This window comes from Peromyscus californicus, unplaced genomic scaffold (genome assembly GCF_007827085.1).
Source record: "Peromyscus californicus insignis strain IS unplaced genomic scaffold, ASM782708v3 Scaffold_7__1_contigs__length_154581171, whole genome shotgun sequence".
Lineage (NCBI taxonomy): Eukaryota > Metazoa > Chordata > Mammalia > Rodentia > Cricetidae > Peromyscus > Peromyscus californicus.
The window spans coordinates 66,387,588-66,407,697 of NW_026294595.1; the positions used below are offsets into that span (position 1 = coordinate 66,387,588).

The following is a 20,110-nucleotide window of genomic DNA, read 5'->3' on the forward strand; positions in this document are numbered from 1 at the left end:
CTTTTCTTCCGTTTCGCTGAACGATGAAGAGGCTGGGTGACAACTTACACGGCGACATCGGACCAAGGGGAAGGTGACCGCAAGTGGCCCTGGCTAAGGACATCGGCCCCTCAGGGCTCTTCCCCGCCACTCCCCGCGCCAGCTTTTCAAAATGGAAACACTCAGCCCCGCCCCTGCTCGAGGCCGCCGGGAAAGGGCGCCGCCGCCGCCGCCGCCGCCGGCGGCTCTGAGGTGACCGCAGGTCCAGGCGTCTTCCTCCCTCCTCGGACTCATCCTCGTGGTGAAAACCCGCGGCTGACCGTCAGACCCGCGCTGCTCAGCCAGCGACAGCTACACAGACCCGCCGTGCCACAAGCCCTGCGCCACACCCCCGGAAGTGACGACAACGACGCGACCCGCCCTTGTCCCGTCGGGCCTCGCGGCGACGGCGGGAAGATGGCGGCGGCGGGATCCCTGGAACGGAGCTTCGTGGAGCTGAGCGGAGCTGAACGCGAAAGGCCCAGGCACTTTCGGGAATTCACAGCCTGCGGCGTTGGTACGGAAAGGGCTTGGGGGAATGGGAGCCACTGTTTGCCTTCGGGATGCTCCGGTACGCCTTTGGCCTCCTCCCTGGTTTATCCAAGTCCACATGTCCAAAGCCTGTGAATCACAGCCTGACTTCTTTCTCCTTTTCCCACATCCTGTTGTATGCACTGTCAGTCCCTTGCACTCTGCTTCCTCAGCACTCTTCAGTGCCTGTCATCCCCAGAGAACCACGTGTGCAAGCCGACCACATTCATTTTGCAGGGACTGCAAACGCTGTGTTTGGAGCGGTGAAATACAGTGAGAGCGCGGGAGGCTTCTATTATGTGGAAAGTGGCAAGTTGTTCTCCGTCACCAGAAACAGGTTCATTCATTGGTGAGTGCTGCGTGGCCCCATCCCCCTGGAAGGTAGAGTTGTTTGGTGTATGAATATTCGTACCTGTTGCAAATTATTACGTCTGGCAGTAATCTACACTTAGGAATAGAGACCCACTGTCTTCAGTTCATGCCAGAATCGGTTCTAGGAGAGGTATTCTCCTAGCAGTATAAAAACAAAGAAATGTAGTTAAGGAGATACAACATTGAAGACCCATTTTAGACACAAATTTATAATGTCAATATAGTCTTTGAAGCTTCATTCTGCTGATGAGATTGAGCTTATACATGTCATAGATCATGCTGAGTACTGGGAAATGGTACAAGATATGGTAGCTATATAAGGATAGAAATATAGTAGATGCCACTTTTGTTTTGTCACTTTTTTTTTTTTTTTTTTCGTTTTTTGAGACAGGGTTTCTCTGTGTAGCTTTGTGCCTTTCCTGGAACTCACTCTGTAACCCAGGCTGACCTCGAACTCGCTGACCTCGAACTCACAGATACCTGCCTGCCTCTGCATCCCAAGTGCTGGGATTAAAGGCGTGTGCCACAACCACCCAGCTGTTTTGTTACTTTCACACACACACAAAAGACACTAAACTAATGATATAACATAGGTATATAAATACAGATTTTCTTGGTTGCCCCAGAGAAAAATGTATGGGCTATGAGAAGATAATGGGACAGTCAGATGTTATTGGCCAGGGAGAGGAAGGTGTAGAAAGTTAGATCCAAACGATCAAAAAAGTAAGCTAAGCGTGATCAAAGAGAGATCCAGTAGATACCATGGAGGGGAAAGGGCAGAACTTGAGAGCTGGATTAGAGGGAAGGCCAGGTAACAAAGAATCTGAATATCAAAGAAAAACTGAAAGAAGGAGGGTGGATGCAGGAAGAAGGTGTTTTAGCTGAAGGAGACTTGGTTTTGGAGGCAAGTATGCAGATTGGTTGGTTGGTAAAGTGTTGGGAAGTTAGACTCCTGCACATTGGAGGAATCGACTCACATCCTAGCGTGGGTCTGGCCTTGTTTAAGCACGATATGTATCTTATTAGGGTTTCTATTGCTGTGAAGAGACACCATGACCATGGCAACTTTTATAAAGGAAAACATTTAACTGGGGCTTGCTTACAGGTTCTGAGGTTTAGTCCATTGTCATCATGGTGGGAAGCATGGTGGCAAACAGGCCGACATGGTGCTGGAGAATTAGCTGAGAGTTCTGCATCTGGATCCACAGGCGGCAGGAAGAGAGAGTGACACTGGGCCTGGCTTGAGCTTCTGAAACCTCAAAACTCACCCTCAGTGACACACTTCCTCCAGCAAGCCCACACCTCCTAATACCACTCCCTAAGCATTCAAATATATAAGTCTGTGGGGGCCATTCTCACACTAGAACAGTATGTTATCATTTCTTTAGCTGTATGACCTGCTATGAGTAATTTTTATCCATTTTTAATTTGTCCATTTTGTTTTTTAAGACTATCAACACAAAATGATCTTGGTGGGTTTTTTGTTTTGTTTTTTTACCTTTTTAATGATTTATTTATTCTTTATGTGCATTGGTGTTTGGCTCTCATGTCTGTATGAGGGTGTCAAATTCCTGGAACTGGAGTTATAGACAGTTGTGAGCTACCATGTGGGGGCTAGGAATTGAACCCGGGTCCTCTGGAAGAGCAGCCAGTGCTCTTAACTACTGAGCCATCTGTCCAGCCCCCCTGTTGGTGTTTTCTTATGTACTGCTTTAAACTATTTCCTGCTAGGTTACCTATCCCTCAACAAAGATCAATAGATTTTTAGAATTTTTACTCTTAAGAATAGAAAAGCCTAGATTCATTCATAGCATTTTTTTTCTTTCCTCTATTGTGGGTAAAATCAGACAGCTGAATCAAAAACACCACCACAGTTTACATGTACCAAAGATGACAGTCCCAAGAGTAAGGCTGAATTTCAGTAAAAGGAGTCAAGGTGAGAAACGTACAGGTGGCATTTCTCCTGTCATTAGTCAAGGGAACAGTTATAATAAAGAAAACTACAGAGAGCCACTTGAAAGAAGCCAAATAAACTGGAGAGGGAAAATGAAGAGGATTTGAAGTGATAAAGCTCAAAAATACTTTATGAATAGAACATTGAAAACAAATACTTCTTTTAATTTAAAAGGGAAATTTATGTGTATGAGTGTTTTGTCTGCATGTATTTATGTGCACCACATGCATACATGGTGCCCTTAGAGACCAGAAGAGGTCATCTGGGTCCCTGGAGCTGCAGTTATGGGTGGTTGTGAGCTGCTGTGTGGGTGCTGGGGAGCACACCTGGATCTTCTGAAAAAACAACAGGTGTTCTTAATCATTGAGCCATCTTTCCAGCCCCAAAACTGTTAACTTTGTGTGTGTGTGAGGAGTTGGTGAGTGGAGACAAGGTTGCATTATGTATTCCCCAGCTGGTGTGGAACTCATGATGTAGCCAAGCAGGCCTCTAATTCACAAAGATCTGTCTGCCTCTACCTCCAGTGCCAGTATTAAAGTTATGTGCCATCATAAGCAACTAGCCAGAACAATTTTAATAAAAGAATATATTTCTTTGAAAGGAGCAGAGGGATAAAACTAAAGGCTAAAATTAAAGGAGAATGAGTTGGTTGATTTATGTGTATGTGTGTGTGTTTGTATATGTGTGTGTGTATACATATTTTGTGTATATGTATATAATATATATATATATGATTTAAATATTAGTTTTGATTGTTGCTGTAAGAATTCATTTTATCATTCTGAAGTCAATGTGACCACAGCAAGATAGATGTAAAGGAGAAACCTTTGGCAGTCACTTAAGTGTCACCTGGTGCTGCCCCAAGGATAAAGCCAAAGAGCCATTGTCCCTTTGTATTTAGGAGACTGATTCCAGCACCTCTCTCTTCAGATACCACAGTCTGCAAAGGTTCTTTGTGCTACACAGCATAATATTTGCATGTAATCTGCATGGCCACACAAACTTTAATTCACCTCTAGCCCACTTTTGATGCTTTGTGTGATGTTAATATTATGTAACTAACTTGTGCTGTATAGAGGGATGTTGAGAAGAAAGAGGTAAAAACGCAAGTTTTGTTTTTGTTTTCAGTTTGTGGTTAGTTGAATTTGCAGGCATAGAGCCTATGGATTTGTAGAAGCAGCTGGAGTCTGAGGAGAAAGGTTTGTTTTGGTTCGTAGTTATAGAGGTTCTGATCCAGAATTGATCTGTTCTTGCCTTTGGTCCTGTGGCCTTACCCTTAAAATGCCCTAGCACATATCAGTAGAGCCCTGAAGACTAAACCTTTAACACATAAGACTTTGAGAGACATTCGGGATCCAAACTAGCATCATACATGTTGACATAGACCAGTGAGTATGTGCTAAAGATGTTTTAAAATGACAAGAACTTAGAAGGCAAAGGTAAAAAATACCTACAGAACCAGGTCAAGTGGCAGCATCTGTGATGGGTACAAAGGACAGCACAGGCAGTGGGGGTGGTTAGAATGACAACATGAATTTAAATTCAGACATATTGACTGTTGGCAAAACAGCTTGGCTCCTGTGTTGTGACTTGGATTTGAATAAAGCCCCTCCTCCCACTCCCACACATGCTGCTGCCAGTGCACTTATGTCCTACCAGACAGCCTTTCCTGAATGTCAGCTCTGAGTCTACTTTTGTAGGTCTGCAGATCTCCAAGTGCACATGGCAGTTACCTCTACACTCCAAGTGCTTATTGCCATTTATTCAAAAGGTCTCTTTGAAGAGTAACAGGAAGCTGGGCTAGCAGAATAGTGTGGAAACTAACCTTGATAGGCTCAACATGCAGTTAGTTTTATAGTTTTAAAAATATTATGAAGTACTGACCCTTACACAACAAAAGCAAAACTTATTAAATTTCTATTTTTTTAATATGTTAAAAAGTAATAGAAAAGGGAAATGTGCTTATTTATGTTTGGTGATATAGTATGCATAGATACCTCATTCCTCTACAAGTGGTAGGGTTAATTTTTATATAGTAGGATTTATCTTTTTTGTTTGTTTGTTTGTTTGTTTATGGAGACAGGGTTTCTCTATGTAGTTTTGGTGCCTGTCCTGGATCTTGCTCTGTAGACCAGGTGGTCCTTGAATTCATAGAGATCCGCCTGCCTCTGCCTCTACCTCTGAGCACTGGGATTAAAGGCGGGTGCCACCACCACCCAAAAATTTATCTTAAGTAAAGTAGGGACTAAGGAAATGGGATGTGTATTTAATATTACCATAATGAGACTTAGATTTTGTTGTGTTGTGTTTTATAAGCCTATATAATATATTCTTAAATGGAAAAGTCATCTGAGTGAGACATAGTGGTACACTCCTTTAATCTCAGCTCTCAGGAGACAGAGGCAGACAGATCTCTATGAGTTTGAGGCTAACCTGGTTTGTAATGAGTTTCATGGCAGGCAGGGCTATGTAGAGAGACCCTGTCTCAAAAAAAAAGAGAGAGAGACGAAAAGTGATTCAAATTGGATTGTCTAATCTTTTCAAATTTGGAGAGTTCATTTAGACACTGTTATCATACATTTTATTGCAGCAGTCATTGAGAAAGAAAAGCTTTAATTAAATAATCTCTCTCTCTTTTTAACAGGAAGACTTCTGGGGATACATTGGAGCTGGTGGAGGAATCACTGGACATAAATTTGTTGAATAATGCAGTTCGCCTAAAATTCCAGAATTGCAGCCTCTTACCCAGTGGGGTTCATGTCTCTGAAACTCAGAATCATGTGATAATCTTGATATTAACCAATCAGACAGTGCACAGGTTAATTTTACCACACCCTTCCCGTATGTACAGAAGTGTAAGTTGATTGTTGTGTGCACTGGCTTGTTTTCCATAGTATGCTAGCTATCACAGACTTAGGACTGGAATGATATTCTTTGAAATGGGAAAAAGTTGGATTCCTTGTTAACCAAGCATGCTTTATAGTTATTGTTTGAAACGATTAGGCTTGGGATGTTATTCAGTATTGAGTACTGGCCTCTCATGAACAAAGCCCTGAGTTCCATCCTCATAAATCAAGCTTCTTCCTGTAATCCCACTACTTACGAGATGGAAACAGAAAGGTCTGGAGTTCAAGGCCAGCTTGGGCTTCTTGAGACCCTGTCTCAACAACAACAACAAAAAGATCAGACATTTTAAGTTGATAAAATAGCTTTGTTTTGCCGGGCGTTGGTGGCGCACGCCTTTAATCCCAGCACTCGGGAGGCAGAGCCAGGTGGATCTCTGTGAGTTCGAGGCCAGCCTGGGCTACCAAGCGAGTCCCAGGAAAGGCGCAAAGCTACACAGAGAAACCCTGTCTCGAAAAACGAAAAAAAAAAAAAAAAAAAAAAAAAAATAGCTTTGTTTTGCTGGGCAGTGGTGGCGCACACCTTTAATCCTAGCACTCGGGAGGCAGAGCCAGGTGGATCTCTGTGAGTTTGAGCCATCCTTCCAACCCATCAACATCTTTTTAAATAAACATACTTAGCACTTGAGAGGAACTAAGCAAAATTCAGTTTATTTCAAAACACTCTTTTTCATTACAGGAGCTGGTAACTGAAAGTCAAATGCAGTCAATATTTACTGACATTGGAAAAGTTGATTTCAGAGATCCTTGCAACTATCAGTTAATTCCAACAGTACCCGGACTGTCCCCAAGTTCTACCACCTCTGCAGCCTGGCTTAGCAGTGATGGGGAGGCTCTGTTCGCTCTACCGTCTGCTGCTGGCGGCATCTTTGTCCTTAAACTACCTCCTTATGACATACCTGGTAAGGATGGGAACGGAACGGAGCATGAATTTGTCTTCAGTCTTCAGTGTTGACATTAGAACAGGCATTCAGTCCCATCCATTGGCAGTGCAGGGGTTGAGGCTGTAGTGTTCCTGCTTTCATTAGTATTTGCTTGGTCCCTGCTGCTATACCTTTATTCAGTGGATGAGGAATAGAAGGGATACTGGGTATGGGAAAATAGATTTTATATATATATATGATAGCCTGTTCTAAGTTCAATAGTAGACGTAAATTACTAGTTGTTCCACCCTCATACTAAAGTACTGTATTTACAAAGAATGAGTTTTGGGGACCAAGTTTGACAACTGATCCCTGTTCCGAGTCACATTGTCTCTTGCCTGCATTATTGGGTTAATGTCCTAAATGTCTCCAGATCTGCCCTCCCATTTCAGGAACTTCTCAGGCATATTGATATATTAAACATTGGTTAGGGACTAGAGAGCTGGCTCAGCAGTTAAAAGCAATGACTGCTCTTCCAAAGGACCTGGGTTCTATTCCAAGCACTCACATACCAGCTCATAACTGTCTGTAACTACAGAGCCACAGAATCTGATGCCCTCTTTGGACTTCAGGGATATCAGGCATGCAAGTGGTGTGTGTGTGTACATGTGCAAGCAAAATACCTGTACACATAAATAAGTTTAAAGCCGGGCGGTGGTGGCGCACGCCTTTAATCCCAGCACTCGGGAGGCAGAGGCAGGCGGATCTCTGTGAGTTCGAGGCCAGCCTGGGCTACCAAGTGAGTCCCAGGTAAAGGCGCAAAGCTACACAGAGAAACCCTGTCTCGAAAAACCAAAAAAAAAAAAATAAGTTTAAAAACAAAATCATGTTACTTCAGTGTTCATCGTGATCTGAGTAAAGCCAGTCCCCATACATTGGCTCACAGTGAGTGCCCACTGTCATCTCTAACCTCATCTTTTCATTCTTTTTCCTTTGCCCTCTATACCAGCTACATGCCCTTTTGCAGTTTCTTAACGACATGAGGCATTTTCCTAACTTGGTGTTTTTAGTTCTTGTTTCTGTCTCCTCAATGAAGCCTTCCTTGACCATCCTTTTGAAAATCCAGCCTTCCCTCCACAACACCAGCAATACTCATTTCAGACCTTTTCACTATTAATTTAACTCCTTACTTCTCTCATCCCCCAACAGTAGAATGTTAACTTTCATGGGGGCAGTTGTTTGTTTACCACTGAATCTCCAACACCTAGAACCACTGCCACATGAAAGGTACCCAGTGTTAAGAAAATATAAAATGGTTCTATTGAGTGGAAGAATGGGCTGCTATCTGTAAATGGCAAGACATTTTTCCTAAAAATAGAAAAAAGTTGCTGTTTTTATTGATCTGTTACTGATTCAAATTACTTTAGTTGTGATAAATGTAGAGAAGTACATTTAAGTACATAAAAAGAACCTTGTTAGTATAGGAATGTAGAAGTCTGTCGTGTATTATAAAGACCTCATTCTTGGTTCTACCATTTGTGGCTTTGAGTTTTTCTAAGTTATTATCAGGAGGTTCCTTGGGTATCATTGCAGGGGTAACATCAGTTGTGGAACTGAAGCAGAGTTCAGTGATGCAGCGATTGCTCACAGGCTGGATGCCCACAGCTATAAGGTAAGTGTGTCCTGCAAGAAGTCAAAGGGCATAGGTTGTGATCCTTGTGTTGTTATTACTTCCAGTTGTACTGCATGGCATGCTCTGTCCTCAGTTGAAGAGTGCATAGCATGACGTCCTGCCTGAGGAAAGCCACACTCCAGAGTCTGTCTTATTTGCAGCCCCACCCTTTGACAGCATACTTCTGTTTTCACAATGTCCAGTTGCATGCTGTTCCCTGATTTGAGTGAGACTGCTGAAGTAGAGCACACAGACGGCCCTGCAGGTCAGGGCCCTCGCTGCAGAGCCTGACAATCGAGTCCTCATGGCAGGGGAGAAAGCCAGCTACTGTATCGTCCTCTGACATTCACCCATGAACCCTGGTGTATTCATTCTCTCTCTCCCCCCCCCCCTCTCTCCCTCTCTCTCTCTCTCTCTCTCTCTCTCTCTCTCTCTCACACACACACACACACACACACACACACACACACACACACACAATTAAAAGTGCAATTTTAAAAAAGTCCTAATAAGCCTGGTGTGGTCACACACGCCTTTAATCCTAACATTTAGGAGGCAAAGCCAGGTGCATGTCTGTGACACAGTTTGAGGTTATTCAGAGCTATTAATGAGACCCTGTCTCAAAAAAAATTAGCATAGGAAGTTTTTGACTGTTGGGCTAAACTAATATGAAATGAATTGCTTTTTATAATATAGAACCTATTCAATTTTATGGTAATAATTAGTATAAAGTACATAGAAATGTATTTGTCTTATGCTAGCATATAAATTCTTGTTCTATCTGCTGAGAGTATCCATTTATAATTTTATTTTACCTCTTGAATCACAAATTCTAATGATCTGCTTCTTTGCAGTGGTGAAAAATCTAAAAGCTGTCCTTTGTTTTAGGGGTGATCAGGGGCCTTCGGATCGTGCCCTCAGCCTTGCTGTCCATTGTGTTGAACACGATGCGTTCATTTTTGCCCTGTGTCAGGATCATAAACTACGGATGTGGTCTTACAAGGTAAATACTATATTTATGATTGGCATACGTTAAAATCTGAGTGTGAGATGTGGAAGAATTAAAGTCTGTCCTGCTGCTCATTTAAAGATGATCGGATCATTTGGTTTGGAAATTATGATACACTCAGATCTTGATAGTTTGAATCACATCATTTTCTGTACATTTCCCTACTTTGGTTTATTTTTTTATTTTTTATTTTGAGGATTACGAGCCCTATATAGAGTTTAAAGGTTAATGGAAGATAGAGTCTTCAGGGCTGGAGAGAGGGGGCTCAGTGTTTAAGAGTGCTGGCTGCTCTTCAGAGGCAGGGTTCAGTTCCCAGCACCCCCATGGCAGCTCACAGCTGTCTGTAACTTTAGTTCCAGGGATCTGACACCCTCACAGATATACAGGCAGGCAAAACACTAATGAATATAAAATAAAAATAAATTAAAAAAAGATACAGTCTTCACTTAAGAGCAACAATCATTTCAAAAAATCTTTCTTAGGTTTGTGTGTATGACTGTTTTGCCTACATTCAACATGTATGATTAATGTATGCTTGGTGCCTAAGGACATCAGAAGGGGTTTCGGAACCCTGGAATGGAGTTACAGGTGGTTTTAGTCCCCACAACTGTGTTACCAAAATCCATGTTGGGGCTGAAGAGATGGCCCTGGCTAACAGTGCTCTTCCAGAGGGTTGGGATTCAGTTCCCAACACCTATATGGTGGCTCACAACTGTCTGTAACTCCATTTCCAGGGGATCCGACACCTGATCTCCAAAGACACCAGGTACACACATACACATACATTTTTTTTTGTTTTGTTTTTCGAGATAGGGTTTCTCTGTGTAGCTTTGGAGCCTGTCCTGTCCTGGAATTCTCTCTGTAGACCAGGCTGGCCTCAAACTCACAGAGTTCACCTGCCTCTACCTCCCAAGTGCTAGGATTAAAGGCATGCGCCACCACTGCCCAGCAATAAATTTTTTTGTTTGTTTGTTTTGTTTTTCGAGACTGGGTTTCTCTGTTTAGCTTTGGGCCTTTCCTGGAACTCACTCTGTAGCCCTGGCTGGCCTCGAACTCACAGAGGTCTCCCTGGCTCTGCCTCCTGAGTGCTGGGATTAAAGGCATGCACCACCACTGCCCAGCTAGCAATAAAAATTTTAAGAACAGCCGGGCGGTGGTGGCGCACGCCTTTAATCCCAGCACTCGGGAGGCAGAGCCAGGCGGATCTCTGTGAGTTCGAGGCCAGCCTGGTCTACAGGGCGAGATCCAGGAAAGGCACAAAGCTGCACAGAGAAACCCTGTCTCAAAAAACCAAAAAAAAAAAAAAAAAAATTTTTTAAGAACAAATTTTTTTTTTTTTTTTGGTTTTTCAAGACAGGGTTTCTCTGTGTAGCTTTGCTCCTTTCCTGGAACTCACTTGGCAGTCCAGGCTGGCCTCGAACTCACAGAGATCCGCCTGCCTTTGCCTCCCAAGTGCTGGGATTAAAGGCGTGAGCCACCACCGCCCGGCAAGAACAAATTTTTTTAATGCATGTTGATAAGACAATTTTCAAGATAAAAAAAGGCTGGTAATTTTGTTTTGTTTTGAGGCAAGGTCTCACAGTGTAGCCATGGCTGGCCTGGAACTTGCTATGGTAGACCAGGCTGGCCTTGAACTCACAAAGATCTGCCTGCCTCTGCTTCCCAAGTGCTGGGATTAAAGATATGTATGAGATATGTATGTGCCTTTCTGCCAGGCCCCACAAAATCATTTTCTTAAATGGTAAGGGATGTATTTCTAGTCTCAATATTCTTTGAACGTTACCTATTAACTCTTCTCTTGGGCAGGACCAAATGTGCCTGATGGTGGCTGACATGCTGGAATATGTCCCTGTGAACAAAGACCTTCGGCTCACTGCAGGAACAGGACATAAATTACGACTTGCATATTCACCTTCCATGGGGCTCTACCTAGGAATATATATGCATGCTCCGAAACGAGGACAGGTATGTGGTGTATCAAGTTATTCTCTGTGGATTGATTGGGGAAATGTCAGGCTCATTGAGTCCACTTAAGCTGTGTTTCAAGCGCTAAGTTGTTCAAGGGTGATTGGGTTTGGTGCTGATATGTGAATTAGAATTGTGGAAGAGAAAGATAGCTCAGTGGTTAAGAGCACTGACTGATATTCCAGAGGAACTGGGTTCAATTCCCAGACTGTCCAGTGTCCAATCACACCAGGATAAAATTTAAAAATTTTTTTTTTTTTTTTTTTTTTTTTGGGTTTTCGAGACAGGGTTTCTCTGTGCAGCTTTGCGCCTTTCCTGGAACTCACTTGGTAGCCCAGGCTGGCCTCGAACTCACAGAGATCCGCCTGGCTCTGCCTCCCGAGTGCTGGGATTAAAGGCGTGCGCCACCACCGCCCGGCTAAAAAATTTTTAAAAAGGAAGAAAGAAAATCGTGAAAGGTAGGATTAAAGGGAAGTCTAAGGGAAAGTTAACCAAAACTAAACAAGAAAGCAAATTTGAAAATATAGGTGAAAAAGATGAAATTGCTGAGAAGGAGTGTAGGTGTTAGTATGTTAGTATGTAGTTATGGGGAAATTAATGTTTAGAAATAGTGCTGTTCACCAACCAGACCCTGCTGTTGTGTTTAGGTGAGGCATCCAGAACGTATACAGTAGTGTAATCAAGTAAGAAGTAACCATTTGGGGTATTGTATGTTTGGCCTGGTGCCGTGCCTTCTGTGTGCATGTACTAATAGCAGCAGCACTGGGACAGAGAAAGGGTGTGTCTCCCTTGTCTACTGGAGCTCCATTCCCCGTGAGTCTTCGAATTCTTTGGTGGGCTCTGCTGTCCTCTCCTGTTTGGGCCCTGAGACACCTGTTCCCCAGGGGAAATTCTCACCACAGGGCTGATAAGATGGCTTAGTACGTAAAGGTGCGTGCCTTCAAGCCTGACCACCTGCGTTAGATCCCAGGACACGTGGTAGAAGAGAAACTCCTAAAGTTGTCCTCTGGCCTCCACACAAGTGACGTGGCACGTGTTACCACACACATGAATACTAAATCAATAAAATGTAACGAAAAATTAAATGAGCCTGGTGTTGTGGTACATATCTAAATCCCAGCATTCAGAAGACTGAGGCAAGAGGACTATCATGGTTTTCAGGCCATACTAAGGGACATCGTAAGACTGCCTCAAAAGAAAAAAAATGGAATAAACTCATTCCTTTTCACAAGTCATTTGAAAACTCTGCACTCAGGCAGCGTTTCCTGGACTTTGCTGTTTTGTTTGGGCTGAAGTCGACAATGTATGTTTGCTTTGCTACTTAGTCCACACATGTGCAATGACAGACATACAGCAGGAAAAATTCATGAAGTGTTTGTTTACTGTCACAGATGCCGTAGTGATGAACTGGTGAATTCTTTTTTTTCCCCAGAGCTGAGGACCAAACCCAGGGCCTTATGCTTGCTAGGCAAGTGCTCTACCACTGAGCTAAATCCCCAACCCCAAATTGGTGAATTCTAATTCTTTGTTTTGGGCTTATTTTATTGTGGTTTTTAAATTCTTTTTTGTTTGTTGTTGTTTTTGAGAAAGGATCTTACCGTGTATCACTGGCTGGATCGAAACTCAGAGATCACCTGCCTGTGCCTTCTAAGTGCTGGCAGTAAAGGTGTGTACCACCACCACCACACTCAGCTCTGAGCTCGTTTTTTTTTTTTTTTAATTTTTTTATCTTTAGACTTCATACATGCTAAACATTTGTACTATCACTGAACTATACCTTCAGCCCCTATGTAGATTTTTTTTAAGATTTATTTTTGTGTGTAGATGTGTTAGTGTGAGTACGCACACACATGTGTACAGATGCCACAGAGTCTAGAAGGTGTCAGATCCCTTGAGGCCAGAGTTGCAGGTGTTAGTGAGCTGTCTGATGGAAGTGATGGGCCCCAGTTTCCTTAAGTGCTCTTAACTGCTGAGCTCTCAAGACAATTTCAGTGTTTATTTTTTCCCTTGTAGCTTGCTTGTGAGGCTGGACTGCAGATTAGTGGTGAAACTACCTACTATGAGTAAAGTCCTAGGTTCTAGTCCCCACTGCTGGGGAAAAGAAAAAAATGAGCATTTTCTCTCTGAAAAACAATGTTTTTTAAAGCCAGGCACGATGGCACACTCCTTTCATCCCAGCACTTGGAAGTCAGAAGCAGGCAAATCTGTGAGTTTGAGGCTAGCCTGGCCTACATAGTTAGTTCCAAAGCAACCAGATCTAAATCTGTGAGTTTGAGGCTAGCCTGGCCTACATAGTTAGTTCCAAGGCAACCAGATCTAAATCAAAAGAGTTTTTTTTTTTTGGTTTTTCGAGACAGGGTTTCTCTGTATAGCTTTGTGCCTTTCCTGGGACTCACTCTGTAGCCCAGGCTGGCCTCGAACTCACAGAGATCCACCTGGCTCTGCCTCCCGAGTGCTGGGATTAAAGGCGTGCGCCACCACCACCACCCGGCCAAAAGAGCTTTTTAAAAAGTGGTTAGATGAAGATGATGACAAGCTGGTTCAGTGGGTACAAGTGTTTGCAGCTGAATCTGACACCTGAGTTCAACTCCTGCAAGTTGTTCTCCACACAGACTCACAGACATGTACATACAAACAAACAATAAATAAATGTAAAACATCTTTATCTTCCTGTGAACAGTTGCCTACCTATGGTATAAGGCACAGGTCATCACATTGTCAGTACACAGTGAATTTTCTTAATTGTTGTTTGTGTTTTGTCTTTTCCTCCAGTATAAGGGATTCAACCCAGGGCCTTACACACTTAAGGCAATGATTCTACCACTGCATTAAACCTAGCCTTCAACTGTCATTTAAGAAAAACATTCTTACATATTTATATGTAATTTATACATAATACTTATGTTTTGTATATTATATATTTTAAGTTTATGTGTATATATGTGAGCATGTGCACTTCATACATGCAGGAACCTGTGGAGGCTAAAAGAGGGTATTGAATCACCCTGGACCTGGAGTTACAGGCAATTGTAAGCCACTATGTGAGTCCTGGGAACCAAATCCAAGGTCTCCCAACAGTAAATCCAAGGGGTTGGGGATTTAGCTCAGTGGTAGAACACTTGCCTAGCAAGTGCAAGGCCCTGGGTCCTCAGCTCCAGAAAGAAAAAAAAAAAAAAAAAAAAAAGAATAGTAAATCCTCTGAAATGCTGAGCCATCTCTCCAGGCCCATCAAATGTCATTTTTTCTGTGTGAGAGTTTTAGTTTTAGGAATAGTGTTTGTTGTTACTGTTTTTTGTCTGCAGTGTGAGATTTGTCTTGATTTTGTTTTCTCGTAGTGCCGGGGCTCAAACCCAGAACTTTGTACACACTAGGCAAATGCTCTATTCCTGAGTTCTATTCCTAATTCTTGGTGGTAGATTTAAACACTTAAACATGAATTATCTTATAATTTTATAGGAAGTGTGCAGGTGCATGTATACATTCAATTGGACACTCATATATATTGGTGAAATTATTAAGGCCATTCCACATAGTTAAAAGGGAGGTTTATTTTGTGGGGTAACTTACAAGTGAATGGATAGTTTACAGAGTCTGGGAAAGACGCAGCGCAGTCCAGCGTTGTTCTCTGGAGAACTCTGCTCTGTCTACCTCCAGCGTTCAGGGTCCAGGAACCAGGAAGAGCCGGCCCATCCGGATCTCCGGTCTTCAGGGTCCTCTCTTGGCCCCGCCTTGTAGGTGTGACAGTTACCGAAGCCTCAATGGGGGTTGGAACTTCCAGATCAGAGCTGGAATGGCTACCCACTACACATATATGCTCTGAGGATCAAACCTAGGGTTTCACATTATGATTTCTAAAGTAGCTATAGTCATAGACTCAAAGTGGTAGTTTCAGGCAGAAGGGATAGGGATTCAGAGTATTGGGGAAGTTGTTTGATAGGAATAAAGTTTCAGTTTTGCAAGATGAAGAGAGTCCTGGATATTGGTAGCACAGCAATGTCAATGTATTTGAACTACATACTTGAAAATGGTTAAGATGGAAACTTTATGTTAAGTTAAATCTGGTGGCACACACCTGTATTCCTAGCACTCAGGTAGGAGACTTCTGAATTCTTTCCTTAGAAGAGTAATGTGTTGATTGTATGAAGTGATGAACTATTAACTTGTGTTTCAACAGTTCTGCGTTTTCCAGTTGGTGAGCACCGAGAATAATCGCTATAGTTTAGATCACATTTCTTCACTGTTCACTTCTCAGGTAAGTTGAACCGTCCTCTGCATTTCACACAGGCACAAGAAGGAAGTGTTGGCTATGTATGGCCTGGTAAGGATGCTTGCCTTTGAAATCATAGCTACTTGTGAATCTGAAGCTAGAGGGACATTTGAACACAGGAATTCCAGACCAGCTTAGTGTAGTGAGACTGTCTCTAAAGGCCTTAAACCTACTGTGTTTAAGGTTATATTCTTGGCCGGGCAGTGGTGACGCACGCCTTTAATCCCAGCACTCGGGAGGCAGAGCCAGGCGAATCTCTGTGAGTTCGAGGCCAGCCTGGGCTACAGAGTGAGTTCCAGGAAAGGCGCAAAGCTACACAGAGAAACCCTGTCTCGAAAAACAAAAAAAACCAAACCAAAACAAAAAAAAGATTATATTCTTAAAATATTTCATGTATAGACAGTGGAGAGCCCACCATGTGGGTGTTAGGAATTGAGCCAGGATCTTCTGGGAGATCAACCAGCTCTCTGAACCAGAGCTCTCTCTCCAGCCCCTCTTCATGTAAAGAAACAGTTTAAGTTGGGATTTATCAAGTTCATATGGCATGTTGTACTTTTATGTATTTTTCTCTCTTGTCAATACAAATTTTCTTTCTTATTTTCCCCTCATTTCTTCCTAGGAGACACTGATCGATTTTGCCTTAACTTCAACGGATATCTGGGCCCTGTGGCACGATGCTGAGAACCAAACGATTGTGAAATACATCAACTTTGAACAGTATGGACTGTTTAACTTTTGATCCTTCTTAACCCTGGGCAGAGCCACACTGAGATGAGACCTTTTCGTGTGGAACCACAAAATGTGAAGGATTCTGATGTGTTTTCTTGATTAATTTTCTAAAGTGCCCTTTTGTGGTTCTTACCTTTTGGTTTTAGAGCAAATATACTTAGGGTTGTGTTAAGATAAAATACCGTATTTCTTAGGAAAGGTAGTCTGTACCCCAAATACTTCTAATCTGGAAGCTTGCTGCTAATACTCTAATACCTAATGTTCCTTATACCCACAACTTAGCAAAGACATTGAAATTCCTTTTTATTCTCAATTTCCTTAAAATAAGATCAGAGGTAGATTGAACTAATAAGGTTCTTTGAAACTTTTTAAAACAGGAAACTTTTTTTTCCTCATGAGAAAATGAACTTCAGGGCTCAGAATGTAGCTTAGTAGATAGAGTACCTTTCTCGAACTTAAAGCCTTAGATTCAATTCCTAGCACCTCTAAAACTAAGCATGGCCTTGCATGCTTATAATTCTAGCACTCTGGAAGGAGAGGCAGGAGGATTAGAAATTCAAGATCATCCTCAGCCTCATAGTTTAGGGCCAGTCTGGAGTACATGATACCTTGTTTTAAAAAAAAAAGAGAGAGAGATAAGAAGAGAAAAATGAACCTTGATATATAGAGCAAATTAATATTTTATGATACAAAATTATATACAATTTAATGTTTTGATAATCTCTACTATTGGATACACTTATCTAATGTGCATTGGTCTAGTTTTAAACTTTTTAACAGCTGTAGTTCTGGAAAGATGCCTCAGCAACTAAGGATTCAAGGACAGTCCCCAGTGCCCCTGTCAGGTGGCTTATAACTGACTGCCCATTGCTCCAGCTCCAGAGCCTCCTAGTCTTCTTGCTTCCTGGGACACTTGAACTCACGTAGGCATGCACATACACACCATACAGGATTAAAAATAATCTTTAAAAAAAATACTTTTTTGTTTTGTTTTTCAAGACAGGGTTTCTCTGTGCAGCCCTGGCTCTTCTGGAACTGACTCTGTAGACCAGGCTGGCCTTGGACTCAGAGATTCACTTGCCTCTGCCTCCCAAGTGCTGGGATTACAGATGTGTGCCACCATGCCTAGCTTAATCTAAAAAATTTTTAATAGTTACAAATATATTTATAAACAAATTTAAATATTTTTTAATCAAACACATAAACACTGAGACATTCTTCCAGTGCCTTTTGACCTTTTGGCTAAGATAAAGTGTGAAACACCGTTCTTGCGAGATTCCTTTGTGTGCTGCTTGAGAACCATTTAAACAAATTGAACCCTCAACACTAAACTTTAGAGTAGAATTGTAAGAAGGTCTATTCTGACCCTAAGCGAGACCTTGAAAAATATTAGTTTAGTCCTTAAAGGTAGCATTCAAACAAAGTAATGAAGAACCAGAGGCTTGGAGCTGGGCATGGTAGCACATGCCTGTAATCCCAGTACTTGGTCGGCGAAGCAAGAATATTGAGAGATTGAATTGAAGCCCACTAGAGCTACAGACTAAAACCATGTCTTAAGTCAAACAAAAAGGGTATAGGCTCTGGATTTGGGGTTACAAGCCTGGCTGTGCTGTTTATTAACTATGATAGACCTTAAGACTCACTTCCTCGGCTACAAATTAGATGTAATACATCCCCAAGGAGAGTGTAGGGCATACATGAGTATTGTTTAGAACAGTACCTTGTAGATTTATATTTCAGGTTTTAAATTGAGGGTGGTGCCTGTCAAAGATAAGACATCGGGCAGGAAGATGACTCAGTTGGCAGTTTCTGCTGTTTATTCATGAAGCCCTGACTTAGGATCCCCAGCTCCCGTGTCAACAGCAAGCCTGTCATGGCAGTGCACACTCACAAGCCCAGAGGCAAAGACATGAGGATCCCGGAGCTTGCTGGCCAGCTTAGTCTAGCTAAATTAGTGAACTCTGGATTCAGTGAGAGACCCTGTCTCAAAAAAAAAGGTCAGGGCCTGGTGAGGTGTCTTGCATAGTAAAAGTGCTTGCTGTGGGGCCTGACCACCTAAGTTCAACCCCCAGAACTCATGATGGAAGGAGAGAACAGACCCTGAAAATTTTCCCTTTGACCTCTACATATCTACTCTGACACTCAAATTACAATAATAAAAAATAAATAAAAAAAAAAGAACAATTGAGAAAGACATTTGGCATTGAGCTCTGGCCTCCATGTAGACATGCACATCTATGCACCACCACCCCAAAGATAGTAAGAACACATCTGTGCAAACTGTACTCAGTAACAGAATTAAGTAGTGATTGGCTGCAGGGGTTCACTGATAAGGCCTTCCCTACTCAGATACTGCCAAAGTGTGGTGCTATGTTTTGGTAAACTTTTGGACTTTTTTCTTATAGTAATGTTGCAGGTCAGTGGAATCCAGTTTTTATGCAGCCTCTGCCAGAAGAGGAAATTGTCATCAGAGATGACCAAGACCCCAGAGTAAGTATGTTAACTGTTATGTCATGTTAGCCCAGAACATTCTGTTCTGATCAATGAACACATCAGGAATTAACACATCACTCAGGCCAGGCCAGTTCATCACAAGGACAGAGAGAGGACTGAGGTACTACTGTTTCCTCGAGGGCAGCTAAACACACAGAATATAGACTCTATCAGGGGAAGAGGTACTATCTAAGAAGGAAAACAGCAAGGAAAGAAGCAGAATAAAGAGATGAAGCCCTGAGAGCTCCATGCCAGCCCTGTCTGAAAGCAGACACTGAACATCTCAACTGCACAAGCCAGTGCATTGGCCGTCTCATTTCAGTCAGTATGTTATGTATGTGCACCCTGTGGTTGCCAGGTGGTGGCCACAGAGTTCAGAGTAGGGTATCGGATCCATGGAACTGGAGTCAGAGATGATGGTCTGTAAGTTCATTGTTTTTTTTTTTTTTTTTCACTCTTTGGTCTTTGGGGGCCCACCACTCAGCCCCCAAATAAGTACATGGAGACTTATTCTTATTTATGAATGCCCAGCCTTAGCTTGGCATTTTTCTATCCAGCTTTTCTTAAACTATCCCATCTTCTTGTACCTCTGGGCTTTTACCTTTCTCTATTCTATATACCTCTCTTTCCTTCTAACCCCGTGGCTGGCTGTGTGGCTGGGTAGCTGGCCCCTGGCAACCTCTGCTTTCTTTCCTCCCTCTTCTCTCTTCTATGTATTCTTTCTACCTGGCAGCCCCGCCTATCCCTCTCCTGCCTGGTTATTGGCCATTCAAGTCTTTATTAGACCAATCAGATGTTTTAGGCAGGCAAAGTAATACAGCTTCACAGGGTTAAACAAATGCAACACATCTTTGCATCATTAAACAAATATTCCACAGCATAAACAAATGTAACACATCTTAAAATAATATTCCAGAACAGTGGTCAGCTGCCATGTGGGTTCTAGGAACCAAAGCTGGGTCCTCTGCAAGAGAGCAACAGGTAGCCGGGCGGTGGTGGCGCACGCCTTTAATCCCAGCACTCGGGAGGCAGAGCCAGGCGGATCTCTGTGAGTTCAAGGCCAGCCTGGACTACCAAGTGAGTTCCAGGAAAGGCGCAAAGCTACACAGAGAAACCCTGTCTCGAAAAACCAAAAAAAAAAAAAAAAAAAAAGAGCAACAGGTGCTCTTAACCACTGAGCCATCTCTCCAGCCCGCAAGCCGTTTGTTTGTTTTGTTTTGCTTTGCTTTTTTTTTGTTTTGTTTTGAGACAGGGTTTCTCTGTAGCCTTGGTTGTCCAGGAACTTGCTGTGTAGACCAGGCTGGCCTCTAACTCAGAGATCCATCTGTGTCTAC

General features: G+C 42.7%; 1 protein-coding gene across 4 annotated transcripts in view; it reads left to right on the forward strand.

Moving 5' to 3' along the window:
- Positions 1–402: 402 nt before the first annotated feature.
- Positions 403–20,110, forward strand: part of Nup160 (nucleoporin 160) — a 61,360-nt gene continuing 41,652 nt past the window's right edge. For 3 of the 4 annotated variants that reach the window (XR_008215049.1, XM_052724345.1, XM_052724349.1), the window contains exons 1-10: positions 403–535; positions 787–898; positions 5,520–5,730; positions 6,458–6,680; positions 8,235–8,313; positions 9,202–9,316; positions 11,129–11,287; positions 15,462–15,539; positions 16,174–16,271; positions 18,689–18,773. Coding sequence is in view for 3 of the 4 variants with exons in the window: in XM_052724345.1 (XP_052580305.1) it covers positions 436–535; positions 787–898; positions 5,520–5,730; positions 6,458–6,680; positions 8,235–8,313; positions 9,202–9,316; positions 11,129–11,287; positions 15,462–15,539; positions 16,174–16,271; positions 18,689–18,773 (1,260 nt within the window). In the remaining variant the exon portion in view is untranslated. Of the gene's footprint in view, positions 536–786; positions 899–5,519; positions 5,731–6,457; positions 6,681–8,234; positions 8,314–9,201; positions 9,317–11,128; positions 11,288–15,461; positions 15,540–16,173; positions 16,272–18,688; positions 18,774–20,110 lie in introns of those variants that run through there. The other variant, XM_052724348.1, reaches the window with a different exon arrangement.